General features: G+C 36.9%; 1 protein-coding gene across 1 annotated transcript in view; it reads left to right on the top strand.

Annotated features, from left to right (window-relative positions):
- LOC132158060 (rho guanine nucleotide exchange factor 2-like) overlaps positions 1-6,757 on the top strand; it is a 59,915-nt gene extending 53,158 nt beyond the window's left edge. The window contains exons 13-20 of the mRNA XM_059567313.1: positions 577-749; positions 863-930; positions 1,020-1,208; positions 1,290-1,394; positions 3,778-3,833; positions 3,937-3,978; positions 4,068-4,118; positions 6,373-6,757. Coding sequence (XP_059423296.1) covers positions 577-749; positions 863-930; positions 1,020-1,208; positions 1,290-1,394; positions 3,778-3,833; positions 3,937-3,978; positions 4,068-4,118; positions 6,373-6,738 — 1,050 coding nt within the window. The 3' untranslated portion in view covers positions 6,739-6,757. The remainder of the gene's footprint in view (positions 1-576; positions 750-862; positions 931-1,019; positions 1,209-1,289; positions 1,395-3,777; positions 3,834-3,936; positions 3,979-4,067; positions 4,119-6,372) is intronic.
- The last annotated feature ends 7,715 nt before the right edge of the window (positions 6,758-14,472 follow it).

Below are 14,472 nucleotides of genomic sequence, written 5' to 3'. Positions count from 1 at the left end.
ACAATAACTTTATACACGGTGTACTTTAAGATTTAAAACTTTGCAGGAAGTTTTCATTCACTTAGAGCTGTTACACAATGCATGAAAGGTAATTTTCAAATGACTTGAAATGTGTAAACAATACAAAAAGTTATAAAGTGTTTGTCATGTTCTGACAATAAAGAGTTAACAAATAATGGTCTGGTTTCTACAACTTTCACTTGGGAGAAAAAATCTGCCTAAAATCTAAAGATTTGAAAAATATGATCAATATTGACTAATATAAAACAATTTATTATGATAATATTTTTTGCCCTACTTTGGGCCAACTTTAAACCTTTTATTTTCCCACAGACAAAAATATTTATACAAAGTAAAAATATTATTTATTATAATGACCATAGGCCATACTCAGTCAATATATTTTCTTTAGACATGTGCCAAAATGTTACTTTATGTAATATAGTTTACTTTAAATAAAGACAACTTTTAAAGACCTTAATGTTCAGTGTGATGTGCTTTTAAAATATGCACCATATTTTTTTATGAACTACTATGAACTCAGATTTTTCAGTGCATATCTTTTTCTTTTCACAGGACAAACCGGCAGTATTGTGCCTTCAGAATTTGATTGTGAGAGATATAGCCAATCAGCAGCGAGGAATGTTCCTCATCAGTCACTCCACACCTCCAGAGATGTACGAGCTCCATGCTGCCTCCAAAGATGACAGAAACACTTGGATGAAACTGATTCAGCAGACAGTGAGCAAGTCAGAGTCGATTCACAATTCTTTGCCCCAACATCTCAATGCACCGCTAAAATATCTCTGCACAAGCAACACCAAACACTTCATCACTTCATCTCTGTATTTCCCTTATGCAGCTGTCCATCAAGAGATGATTTCCCTCTGATTGAAACTGAGGATAAAGCTTTGCTACGCCGACTCAGAGGTATGTATCAAAATCAATCAACATAGTTTTTTTTTGTTGTTGTTGTTGTTGTTGTTTTTCATTTTTGTTTCGTATCTTTCTCTCTTTAGCTGATATCCAGCAGAAGGATCGTGAAGTTTTGGAGCTGTTACAGGAGCGCGTGACATTGTTCTCTGATTTGGCCGAGGCCACAGGAGGTCAGAATGTTAACGTTCCCACAAACTCCAGAAATATATTCAGAGCAGATACGCCCTACGCTCCCCAGGCGGAAAAGCTATTGAATGACGCCATTGTTGAGGGTAGGCAGAGAAGTGTACAGCATTACAGAGAATACATATGAAGGAAATTAACACTGCTTTCTTATTTATTTCAAAACGAAGTGGACAGACTGAGTGAAGTGCTGTTGGGTTCCTGCATTGAGCATTCACAGTCCTTCAGATTGAACGGTGAATCGACAGAGGTACAGTTCACCTCTAAAACAACAGGTACCATTTGTCATTTGGCATACATTGTGATCTATGTTGAAATATTTGTATTTTTAACGATCTAAAGTACACTATTTCTTAATCTGTATTTTGGGCTTGTTTTTACAATGAAATATTTACATTATAAAATACAAAAATAATTAATCTAAAAAATTTAATAAAAGTATATAAAAAATATACAGATACTAACATTTAAGCATTAATGAAACAAGGTAAATAAAACTATATTAAGAGTAGTTTCAGAGACTCATTTCATTGTTACATTTATTGTTCTTACAGCAGTGGTGATTAGTTTTTAAAGGGGTCAAATTATGCTTTTTTAAAGATCCATATTTTGTGTATTTGGTGTAACAGAATATGTTGCATTGCTTTAATGTTAAAAAAACACATTATTTTCAAATACTGTACATTGTAGGTCCTCTATGCCCCGCCTCTCACAAGCGAGTCGTTTTCTACAAAGTCCCTCATTCTGACAAGCACAGTCTGCTCTGATTGGCCAACTGACCCAGTGCATTGTGATTGGCCGAGCACCGCAAGCACTTGTTGGAAAGTAACACCCCTATCCATAATCGCAAGCATCATCTTTCAAAATAAATGTAAAGACCGTTAATAATGTCCTTAGTTTTACCATCAGTTCAAGCCTGAAAGGAGAACAGAGTCACGTGACAGACAGAGTGATGAAGCTTGTATGTGTTTGCAGTACACAAGCCATAGACGGTTAAGACAGCTGACTCTCCTGTAACGTGACCCTCTCTCTCTCTCTCTCTCTCTCACACACACACACAACGCGCAAACCTCCGCATTAGAACATTCATAAGTGAAAAAAAAAAAGTGACGTGACATTCAGCCAAGTATGGTGACCCATACTCAGAATTCGTGCTCTGTATTTAACCAATCCAAAGTGCACACACACAGAGCAGTGAACACACACACACACACACACACACTGTGAACACACACCCGGAGCAGTGGGCAGCCATTTATGCTGCGGCTCCCAGGGAGCAGTTGGGGGTTCGATGCCTTGCTCAAAGGCACCTCAGTCGTGTTATTGCCAGCCCGAGATTCGAACCCACAACCCTAGGGTTAGGAATCAAACTCTCTAACCACTTCCACGACTTCCCCCAATAGCAAATACTTAAACTAATAACATACAGTAGCTGATTCAGAAGCTCAGATTGTCATAGTAAAGTCAGAATAACTTCCTCTCCTAGGTTCATGAAACGGTCGTCCATAAAATGCATTGCTGTTCTGTTGTAAATAATCTTAAAGATTCCTAAATGCATCTACTTTCAGAAGGCCAGATAAAGTGCTTTTACTTTAGCCTAGATACACACAGCATCTCTCTGACATGACTGCTTCAACACTAACTGTGGTTACTGAAACCAAGCCTTCTTTTTGGGCGGCATTATGCAAATATTTCCAGATAGATATGAAGATATGTGGGGGTGACTTAGGGGGGAGTGGCAGAGTCTTAACTTTGTTAAAGAATATCTCTTTGGGTTTGAGACTTTAGTCTTTGCAACTTTAGAGAAAGAAAAAATTTAAATCGCATCATATGACCCGTTTAAGGCTACATCTAACAAAATGTAGTGAAATTAAAACTAGAAACAAAAAACATCAACAACTATTTGCCACATTTTTTGAAAACAAATTTTGGTTGCATTTTGTTTTACAGTATGTGTACCTACATGTACTTACCTAAGAAAGTACTGGTAATATAAATCAACTACATGACACCGCAGTCGGTGTATGAATGTGTGTGTGAATGGGTGAATGTGAGGCAAAATTGTAAAGCGCTTTGGATGGCCATGTGGTCTGTTGAAAGCGCTATATAAATGCAGTCCATTTACCATTTACCATTTTACATGGGGTAGGTTCAGGATTAGTACCTAGTTATTACCTAGTTATTGTAATAAATATAATAAGTACATAGAATGTACATGTGGAACAGGACTGTAAAATAAAGTGCTACCCAGATTTTATATACTGTTGCTTAAAGTAAATAGTAAATATCATGTTTTAAGAATATTCAGATAATTTATACTGGTAAATAATGCATACATGTATTAGGACTGATGGTTTATTAAAAAGCAGTAAATAATTTATTGTGGGGGCTTCTGTACTTAATCCTGATTAATCCCACCTTTAAAATTTGTCATAAATATATGTGTCACATTTGTGACAGTAAAAGACAGTATTAACTGGGCATTGTAGTTTGTCATATACAGTACACTTATACATGAATATAAGCTTATTTTGCTTATATTGTATTATCTTGTCCCCATGGCGTTATGGTATTTTTAAAGGGATTGAATATAATAATGCTATGAAATAAAACTCCAACATTTCCTCCTTATCTCTCATATTTCTTTCCTTGAAATAGATAAAGGAACGATATCAGTTAACGGAACCCATGAAATAAACAGTCCATCTAACAAGGTAAAGGTCTGATATTTTACATACAAATGTTCCTCTGCTGACATTACAATACATATTGGATTGAGGATTCATTAATGTTATTATTATTTATTACATTTCACAGGACAGAAATGGAAACCAGCTGCAGGACAAGATGTTGAATGAGGTACACCTTAATTAAGGAATCTTAAAAAAAAAGTATATATATAGAGAAGATAAAGACAAAGATAACTGTCTGAACTGTTTGTGTTGTAGGAGGTGTGCCAAAGACTTGTGAACCTCAGTACTCAGCTTCATGCATTACAGGTGAGATTTAGACAGAGAGGTGTGCTAAATGGTGAGATTTCAGACAAGCATGTGCTAAGTGACCACTGATCTATAATATAGAACTGGATTGCTCATGACGTCATGAAAGTGAAGCCGCCGCGCCGCCATATTGCTAATCCCTAGTGTGCGTAAACATTCCATTGAATTGATAGAAATTTGTATGATTTTAATGAGAAAACATCACCTAACAAGTCAGAGTTTATAAATATGAAGTATCTCACCCTAGGCATGTAAAATTTTTCCTACTTATTAATCCTCAAAGACCGAGACAGCCGCCCACGGCTAAAAATAACTGTTGTTTTTTAATGTTTAATCACTTTTGAACCGCTAATCCAATCTGAATGCTTTAAAAAGTGATGTAAAGCAGAGATTCTCCACGTTTCGGTATAGATATCCTATTTCTCTCATTTCTTTCATTTGGATATTCAGAGGCACCATAGTGCACGTGATTACGTCATCACATTTCGACAACATTAATTCGTCAGAAGAAACCAATGCTTTCGTTCTTCTGAGCCAAACAGAAATGATTGTTGATGCTTAGTCCCACCCCCGAGCCCAGATTGGTTCAAACTGTACCATATTCAACCAATAAGTCATCTTTTGAACTACTACTAAACATATTTCTTTGTAAATATTATGAACAAACACAAAGTGAAAGTAAAGTCTGTTGTGCGTGCATGAATACAAACACAAAATAACACATTTGCATGAGAAAACTCTCTGAAAAAGCACAAAAAAACATGCGACAGAGAACTTTGACATAAATCAAAACCAAGGATGAAACAGTGGTACATATCTGATAAAGCACTGGGATTTATGCTGTCGGTCGCTAGACAGACGATGTCCCGGTAAAATCGATTCTGACGCAGAATACAGTCAGCGGATCTATCATTTATGTTATGTCTGTTATGTTGAAATAATTATGTAAATATATAGTTCATAAAACGATAATTTGCACTAATTTCTTTCTGTTGCATTCTGAATATTTCTCACTCATTTTGTGTGTAGCTTGTGAATCATTTGCTCCTTTTTTGCACTGTATTGTTGAAGACTATTTGTGCAGTTGTTTTTACTATATGCTGCATAGTTTGTGTTTATTGTTCACACTCAGATTGAAAATATATTTCTAAGAAGAAAAACACTTTTTTTGTTTGTTTTTGTTATAAAATAACACTCTTTCCATGTTTTTGTTATAAAATGACACTCTTTCCATTTTCTTTACTCATTAAAATGTTTTTGGACACATCTCTATTGTTAGTTAACGAAATAGGGCTGATTTTCACTTAAAAGCGCAGATAACAATATTGTAATAAATGGCTATGACTTGCTTGGGGAATGGTATATCTAAACAAAATTGTATTTGGAAGTGTAAAACACCCAGACACAACTTTCTAAAGAAAAATGTCCAAACTTTAGGAGTTTCTGTTTGAGTACACAGTAAAAAACACCCAACTGTTGCTTGCATTTTTCTTAAAATTCGGTAATTTCATTCATTCTTTGAGAAAACGAAAGTAAATTTGAGACTTTAAATTAGTTAAAATTAAACTGTAAGTCCTCCTGTTTATAATGATATATGGCATTGATGCTGACTGCTAGAATAGGTCTGAAAAACAAAAAAAAGTGCAGTTGTGTCAGGCGCCCCAAAAATGTTCTAGGTCTTTAAGGGTTAAAAAGCTATGTTCATTACAGTAGTGAGCATCATGAACATGATAATTAATATTTAATATAAGCTAAAGTTAATTAATAAATATAGAGCAATATTAACAACATAATTGTATTATTCATGGTAATATATTAAAACCCATTTCTGATACTAATGCGTTCATGTTTAATAATTCCTGAATAATTATGTTCATAAAGAAATAAGGTATATTTAGTGTTTGATCATTACCCGTCTCATAAGTGCACAGCAGACACACCCACCTAAACGATTTAAATATATCGCTTATCTTGCCCCAAAAGACCATAAACACTGCAGATAACATCTGAGGTAAACATTAATTTACTACACATAACATAAAAACGAATCCCGTTTGACTGATTTGCTTCAAATCGAGTTATTTTAGGACAGCGATTTGAATGTGACTCAATGGTGCTCTCTGCCTGTAAGGATTAGTAAGATGGCGGATCGAACAACTGTCTGTTGGCAGTTTAGAACGCAATGAGTAATCCAGTTATATATACTGTATATATATAGGTCAGTGTAAGTGACTCATTGTTGCTGTGTCTGTAGGCTTCAGTGATCAAGCAGGACTCAATCCTGGAGGTGTACATGCAGAAGGACTTGTGTCCCACTACAACAGTAGTGCTCGAGGCAGGTGGTCCTGAGGAGACTCAAAGAGATTTAGCAGAGTTACAGCACAGCTACAACCTGCTGCAGGGAGAAGTGATTCGACTACAGGTCGCCCAGGACAAGACGGGCGATACAGCACCAATTCAGCTTGAAAAACAACTCCAAGAGCGGCGGCCTAAAGACACAATGGACACGCGTGACACGTTGATCTCACAAGAAGCAGTAGTTCAGGTGGATGGCTTGCAAGAAGATGGCAAGATGGCGATATTTCCTCGAGCTGACAGTCCCAGAGGTGAGTCCTCTTAAAAATATTCTCAGTTGTGCAGCTTTCTTGGTTTTAGTTCTTGTCTTTGTAGTGCAGGTGTTCTGTTAATGAAAGTGATGCTATTAAAACTTATGAATGGCTAAATTTTATGCAAATTTTGAGATATCAAGAGGTGGATATATTTGATAAGAAAACTTGCATAAAATAAACTCGACCTCAAGCCAGTTTTTTTCAAACTGACATTTGTGCACCCCTAAGGGGTATAGTAGAATTGCATGGGGTTTGTAAGTTTAAAGGTAATAATTACCTCATAAATACATTATTTTGTTTACCAGCAATGGTCATGTGACTGTAAGGAATAGTTAACTCATAAAAATTTAATTTATGTTGCAGTGAATGGGAGTTGTCTACGGAGCCCCTATAGGGACAGTGTGGTGTCTAAAATATTTTTCAAATGTTTTGCATTCTCTTGCAAAACTTTTGTGTTTCCTCAAGAAACTTGTTGTTCTATCACAAAGATGTTTGCAATCCCCCACAAAACCTATAGGGGTCATATGATGCCATTTCAATTTTTCCTTTCTCTTTGGAGTGTTACAAGCTCTTGGTACATAAAGAAGATCTGTAAAGATGCAAAGACTAAAGTCTCAAATCCAAAGAAATACTCTTTATCAAAGTCAAGACTCTGCCACGTCCACCTAAAACACCTCCTTTAAACATACCCCCACGTCTACGTCACGATGTGGAAATATTTGTGTAATGCTGCCCAAATGTTCACGCAAAGAAGGAAGGCTTGGTTTCAGTAACCACAGTTAGTGTTGAAGCAGTCATGTCAGAGAGATGCTGTGTGTATCTAGGCTAAAGCAAAAGCACTTTATTTGGCCTTCTGAAAGTAGATGCATTTAGGAATCTTTAAGATTACTTACAACAGAACAGCAACACATATTATGGATGACCGTTTCGTGAAGTATAATTTAATGGATAGTAATTCAGATGATCAGAGAGTAACTGACAGGACAACTGGATGGAGAGAGATAAAGTCAATGGCGGCGAGGGAGTAGAGGTGGAACCAGACAGCAGGAGAGCATGACGCAGGAACTGAGATGGGCGATCCAGTGAAGAGGTGAGTGGATTAGGTCCAGGAGTGAAACGATCCAGCGTTGCGAAGAAACAGGAAGAACAAGGACTAGAAACCAGGCATGAACACAGGAAGCTTCAAACACAAGACAAAAGACAGGGCAATACATAGGGAGCAGGTAATAAGTGGCAGCTGTCGCTGATGGAACAATTAACGGAGAAGCCCACATGAAACAATCAGAGCAGATGAGAGACACACACAACTCCACCCACATAGTGATCTACAGAGACGACGGTTCTGCCAACCTTGACACTCAACTGTCCATGACTTGTGTACTGCAAACACATACAAGCTTCATCACCGTGTCTGTCATGCCACTCTGTTCTTCTTTCGGGCTTGATTTAATGGTAAAACTAAGGACATTATTACACATTTATTTTGAAAGATGAAGCTCGGGATTATAGAAAGGGGCATTACATTTCCCACGAGTGCTTGCAGTGTTCAGCCAATCACAATGTACTGGGTCAGTTGGCCAATCAGAGCAGACTGCACTTGTCAGAAGGAGAAACTTTGTAGAAAACGACTCGCTTGTGAGAGGTGGGGCATAGAAGACCTACAATGTACAGTATTTGATAAATACTGGAGCGTAGCTCCGTGTAGCTGTTTTTATTTTATTTTTTTCTCTAGAATCTTTATCTTACTATTACTCTCTGTTTTTTAAAGTGGTAAAATATAACTTAATTCACACCATATTTCTGATATTATCGATCAATCTTATCAGATTAACTTTGATAGTTCACTTTTATTTTATTTCCGTGAGTGCAGTACACCTGCAAAGCGTTAGCACTCGTTAGCTTGTCATTAGCGTCTTCATTCGAACCTATCGCTGTTTTCTTTTCTCCTCTCCCTCGCTCCAGTTTTTCACAAGTTCATCAAACAACCGCAGTAAGAATTTTCATCAAGCACGGTGAGTAATGGCTTCTCCTATCATTGTTTCTTGCACCTCTTGCCACATGTACAGTTTATCTATCTCTGTTTCATAGACAATTGGACGAGCTTTTGGGGCAGACCTGACCTGTTTAAAAGAGATGGTCTTCATCCCTCCTGGGGTGGCGCCACTCTTCTCTCTAGAAATATGGCAAATAGTCTTAGTGTTTATACTTGACTAACTGGGGCCCAGGTCAGGAAGCAGACAGACTGGCTAAACCGACCGTCTGCTAGCTGCCTCCCGTCACAGAGGTCAGTTAATTCTCAGCACATAGAGACTTTTTCACCTAGATATCACACTATAGAGACTGTGTCTGTTCCCCGAACTAGAAAATACAAAAAACGTCCAAACCAAGTTAAGATTAACAATTTAATTGAGGTTCAACAAATAAAAAACAGAAGCAATATGGATAAACAAATGATAAAGCTTGGCTTATTGAATATCAGATCCCTTTCTACAAAAACACTTTTTGTAAATAATATGAACACTGATCATAATCTAGATGTGCTCTGTTTGACAGAAACCTGGCTAAAACCTGATGATTACATTATTTTAAATGAGTCCACCCCCCAAGATTACTGTTATAAACATGAGCCACGTCTAAAAGGCAAAGGTGGAGGTGTTGCTTCAATTTATAACAACGTTTTCAGGATTTCTCAGAGGGCAGGCTACAAATATAACTTGTTTGAAGTAATGGTACTTCATATAACATTATCCAAAGAAACAAATGTTAATGATAAATCCCCTGTTATGTTTGTACTGGCTACTGTATACAGGCCACCAGGGCACCATACAGACTTTATTAAAGAGTTTGGTGATTTTACATCCGAGTTAGTTCTGGCTGCAGATAAAGTCTTAATAGTTGGTGATTTTAATATCCATGTTGATAATGAAAACGATGCATTGGGATCAGCATTTATAGACATTCTGAACTCTATTGGGGTTAGACAACACGTTTCAGGACCTACTCATTGTCGAAATCATACTCTAGATTTAATACTGTCACATGGAATTGATGTTGATGGTGTTGAAATTATTCAGCCAAGTGATGATATCTCAGATCATTATTTAGTTCTTTGCAAAATTCATATAGCCAAAATTGTAAATTCTACTTCTTGTTACAAGTATGGAAGAACCATCACTTCTAACACAAAAGACTGCTTTTTAAGTTATCTTCCTGATGTATCCAAATTCCTTAGCATATCCAAAACCTCAGAACAACTTGATGATGTAACAGAAACTATGGACTCTCTCTTTTCTAGCACTTTAAATACAGTTGCTCCTTTACGCTTAAGGAAGGTTAAGGAAAACAGTTTGACACCATGGTATAATGAGCATACTCGCACCCTAAAGAGAGCAGCCCGAAAAATGGAGCGCAGCTGGAGGAAAACAAAACTAGAGGTATTTCGTATTGCTTGGCGGGAAAGTAACATATCCTACAGAAAAGCATTAAAAACTGCTAGATCCGATTACTTTTCTTCTCTTTTAGAAGAAAACAAACATAACCCCAGGTATTTATTCAATACAGTGGCTAAATTAACGAAAAATAAAGCCTCAACAAGTGTTGACATTTCCCAACACCACAGCAGTAATGACTTTATGAACTACTTTACTTCTAAAATCGATACTATTAGAGATAAAATTGCAACCATTCAGCCGTCAGCTACAGTATCACATCAGACAGTGCACTATAGACCCCCTGAGGAACAGTTCCACTCATTCTCTACCATAGGAGAGGAAGAATTGTATAAACTTGTTAAATCATCTAAACCAACAACATGTATGTTAGACCCTATACCATCTAAGCTCCTGAAAGAGGTGCTTCCAGAAGTCATAGATCCTCTTCTGACTATTATTAATTCCTCATTGTCATTAGGACATGTCCCCAAAACCTTCAAACTGGCTGTTATTAAGCCTCTCATCAAAAAACCACAACTTGACCCCAAAGAACTAGTTAATTATAGACCAATCTCGAATCTCCCTTTTCTGTCCAAGATACTAGAAAAGGTGGTATCCACACAATTATATTCCTTCTTAGAGAAAAATGGTATATGTGAGGATTTCCAGTCAGGATTTAGACCGTATCATAGTACTGAGACTGCTCTCCTTAGAGTTACAAATGATCTGCTCTTATCATCTGATCGTGGGTGTATCTCTCTATTAGTTTTATTGGATCTTAGTGCTGCGTTTGACACAATTGACCACAACATTCTTTTGCATAGACTTGAATACTTTGTTGGCATCAGTGGAAGTGCATTAGCATGGTTTAAATCGTACTTATATGACCGCCATCAGTTCGTAGCAGTGAATGAAGATGTATCCTATCGATCACAAGTGCAGTATGGAGTACCTCAAGGCTCAGTACTAGGGCCGCTACTCTTCACGCTTTATATGTTACCCTTGGGAGATATCATCAGGAAACATGGTGTTAGCTTTCACTGTTATGCTGATGATACTCAGCTCTATATTTCTTCGCAGCCCGGTGAAACACACCAATTTGAAAAACTAATGGATTGCATAGTCGATATAAAAAACTGGATGACGAGTAATTTCTTACTGCTAAATTCTGAAAAAACAGAGGTGTTAATTATAGGACCTAAAAACTCTGCTTGTAATAACCTAGAACACTGTCTAAGACTTGATGGTTGCTCTGTCAATTCTTCATCATCAGTTAGGAACCTAGGTGTGCTACTTGATCGCAATCTTTCCTTAGAAAGCCACGTTTCTAGCATATGTAAAACTGCATTTTTCCATCTCAAAAATATATCTAAATTACGGCCTATGCTCTCAATGTCAAATGCAGACATGTTAATCCATGCATTTATGACCTCAAGGTTAGATTATTGTAATGCTTTATTGGGTGGTTGTTCTGCATGCTTAGTAAACAAACTACAGCTAGTCCAAAATGCAGCAGCAAGAGTTCTTACTAGAACCAGGAAGTATGACCATATTAGCCCGGTCCTGTCAACACTGCACTGGCTCCCTATCAAGCATCGCATAGATTTTAAAATATTGCTTATTACTTATAAAGCCCTGAATGGTTTAGCACCTCAGTATTTGAATGAGCTCCTTTTACATTATAATCCTCTACGTCCGCTACGTTCTCAAAACTCAGGCAATTTGATAATACCTAGAATATCAAAATCAACTGCAGGCGGCAGATCCTTTTCCTATTTGGCGCCTAAACTCTGGAATTACCTACCTAACATTGTTCGGGAGGCAGACACACTCTTGCAGTTTAAATCTAGATTAAAGACCCATCTCTTTAACCTGGCATACACATAACATACTAATATGCTTTTATTATCCAAATCCGTTAAAGGATTTTTAGGCTGCATTAATTAGGTAAACCGGAACCGGAAACAATTCCCATAACAACCTATGTACTTGCTACATCATTAGAAGAATGGCATCTACGCTAATATTTGTCTGTTTCTCTCTTGTTCCAAGGTCAACGTGGCCACCAGATCCAGTCTGTATCCAGATCAGAGGGTCACTGCAGTCACCCGGATCCAGTACGTATCCAGACCAGATGCTGGATCAGCACCTAGAAAGGACCTCTACATCCCTGAAAGACAGCGGAGACCAGGACAACTAGAGCCCCAGATACAGATCCCCTGTAAAGACCTTGTCTCAGAGGAGCACCAGGACAAGACCACAGGAAACACATGATTCTTCTGCACAATCTGACTTTGCTGCAGTCTGGAATTGAACTACTGGTTTCGTCTGGTCAGAGGAGAACTGGCCCCCCAACTGAGCCTGGTTTCTCCCAAGGTTTTTTTCTCCATTCTGTCACCGATGGAGTTTCGGTTCCTTGCCGCTGTCGCCTCTGGCTTGCTTAGTTGGGGACACTTAATCTACAGCGATATCGTTGACTTGATTGCAAATAAATGCACAGATACTATTTAACTGAACAGAGATGACATCACTGAATCCAATGATGAACTGCCTTTAACTATCATTTTTGCATTATTGACACTGTTTTCCTAATGAATGTTGTTCAGTTGCTTTGACGCAATGTATTTTGTTTAAAGCGCTATATAAATAAAGGTGACATAAAATATTGTGTTTTTTTAACGTTAAAGCATGTCAATATTCTGTTACATCAAATACACAACATAATCTTTAAAAAAGCATCATATGACCCCTTTAAGCATTTTTGTCCCCCGTAGAAAAACATGCTTACCGTGGCTTAATATAAAAAAAAAACAGTTATAAAAAGCTCAAATTTTATATTTTCTTAAAAAAATATACACAAGCAAAGCAATGTGCCAAGAGTTTTTTTATTATGTTTTTTTTTTTTGTCTACGGGGGTGAACACGCATGAAACTGCGTTCTGGGCTCATTTGCTTTTCTGTCGTAAAATAAACTGTAAACGGATTTGGTCATTTTATATCACCGTCCTCATTGATTATTCTACCTTAAAGGATTAGCTCGCCCAAAAATTAGCCCAATAAAATACTCACCCTCAAGTCATCCTAAGTGTTTATTACTTTCTTCTTTCAGACAAATCCAGTCAGAGTTATATTAAAGATTGTCTTTGATCCTTCAAGCTGTTTCATGGCACTCAGCGGGTGTTGCATGCATCAGTAGAAAAGCCCAGGGGAGAGATCAATGGCGGCGCATCAGCAAAACTGACCTCATATGTAATTCACACGGAACTGCACAACAGTGAGTGCAAGCTACATTAAAGTGATTATGTTTTGAATATGGATATTCTTCTTACAAAAATGCATCGATTCACTACAGTAGGCCTTTGTTCACCCCCCGGAGCCATGTGAGACAGTTTTTTTCTTTCTTTTCTACGGATGGGCAATTTTTTTTTTACTTCTTTTGGACTGATGCATGCAACACCTGCTGAGTGCCATGAAACAGCTTGAAAGATCAAAGACAATTTTAATATAACTCTGACTGGATTCGTTTGAAAGAAGAAAGTCATATACACCTAGGATGACTTGAGGGTGAGTAATTTGCAAAACGTACAGCGTGTTGCATTCATATTCTGGGCTATTCTGCTTTATTAAGTGTAGGGTAAATGTACCTATTTAGCTAACCAAAATCTACATTAAGATATTTTTAGTACACAAGATGTTTTCACTACAAAACGTTGTTAAAATAAAATATTAATCTCTCACACAAAAATATTTAATTTTATTTTTAATGATAAAAGTATTTCAATTAAGATCATCATTAAAAATAAAAAATAAAATAAAAAATTAAATTAAAAAACATTAAATTCAAAAAGTCTGGCTGTGCTCAATGGGTACATGTTTGTACCCTTTAAGCACACCCCTGTTCCCATTAGACTCACATCATGTTTTATTAAAAATTATTGTTTATTTTAAGGAAAAATGTTTTCAAGAATAATTGTAGAAATATATTTTTAAAAGTACAAAGTCAATCACAAAACAACAACACAAAAATCAAGCAACAAGGCATTCAAGTCGATCAGTCATTTAAGCAGATTGCAACATCTAGACTAGTCCACGTTCAGCTAAGTAACACATTCAAAAATCATTGAGATGAACTCAAAAACTAGCTTCATTATGAAACCTCTTTTTAAATGGATGTCAACTTGTCTAGCGTCTCTAAAGCCTGGAATACTTCACTACATGTTTTTTGCCCCGATTTTCCACTGATTTAGTCTGGAGAAGTGATGCTAGTTGCCAAAGATCAGTTGTTTACAGAATCCATAGAAAATCGATTAACTTA

Source organism: Carassius carassius, chromosome 15 (genome assembly GCF_963082965.1).
Source record: "Carassius carassius chromosome 15, fCarCar2.1, whole genome shotgun sequence".
NCBI lineage: Eukaryota > Metazoa > Chordata > Actinopteri > Cypriniformes > Cyprinidae > Carassius > Carassius carassius.
Note: the sequence above shows the minus strand (reverse complement) of the source record. Positions and strands in the feature narration are given on the sequence as shown.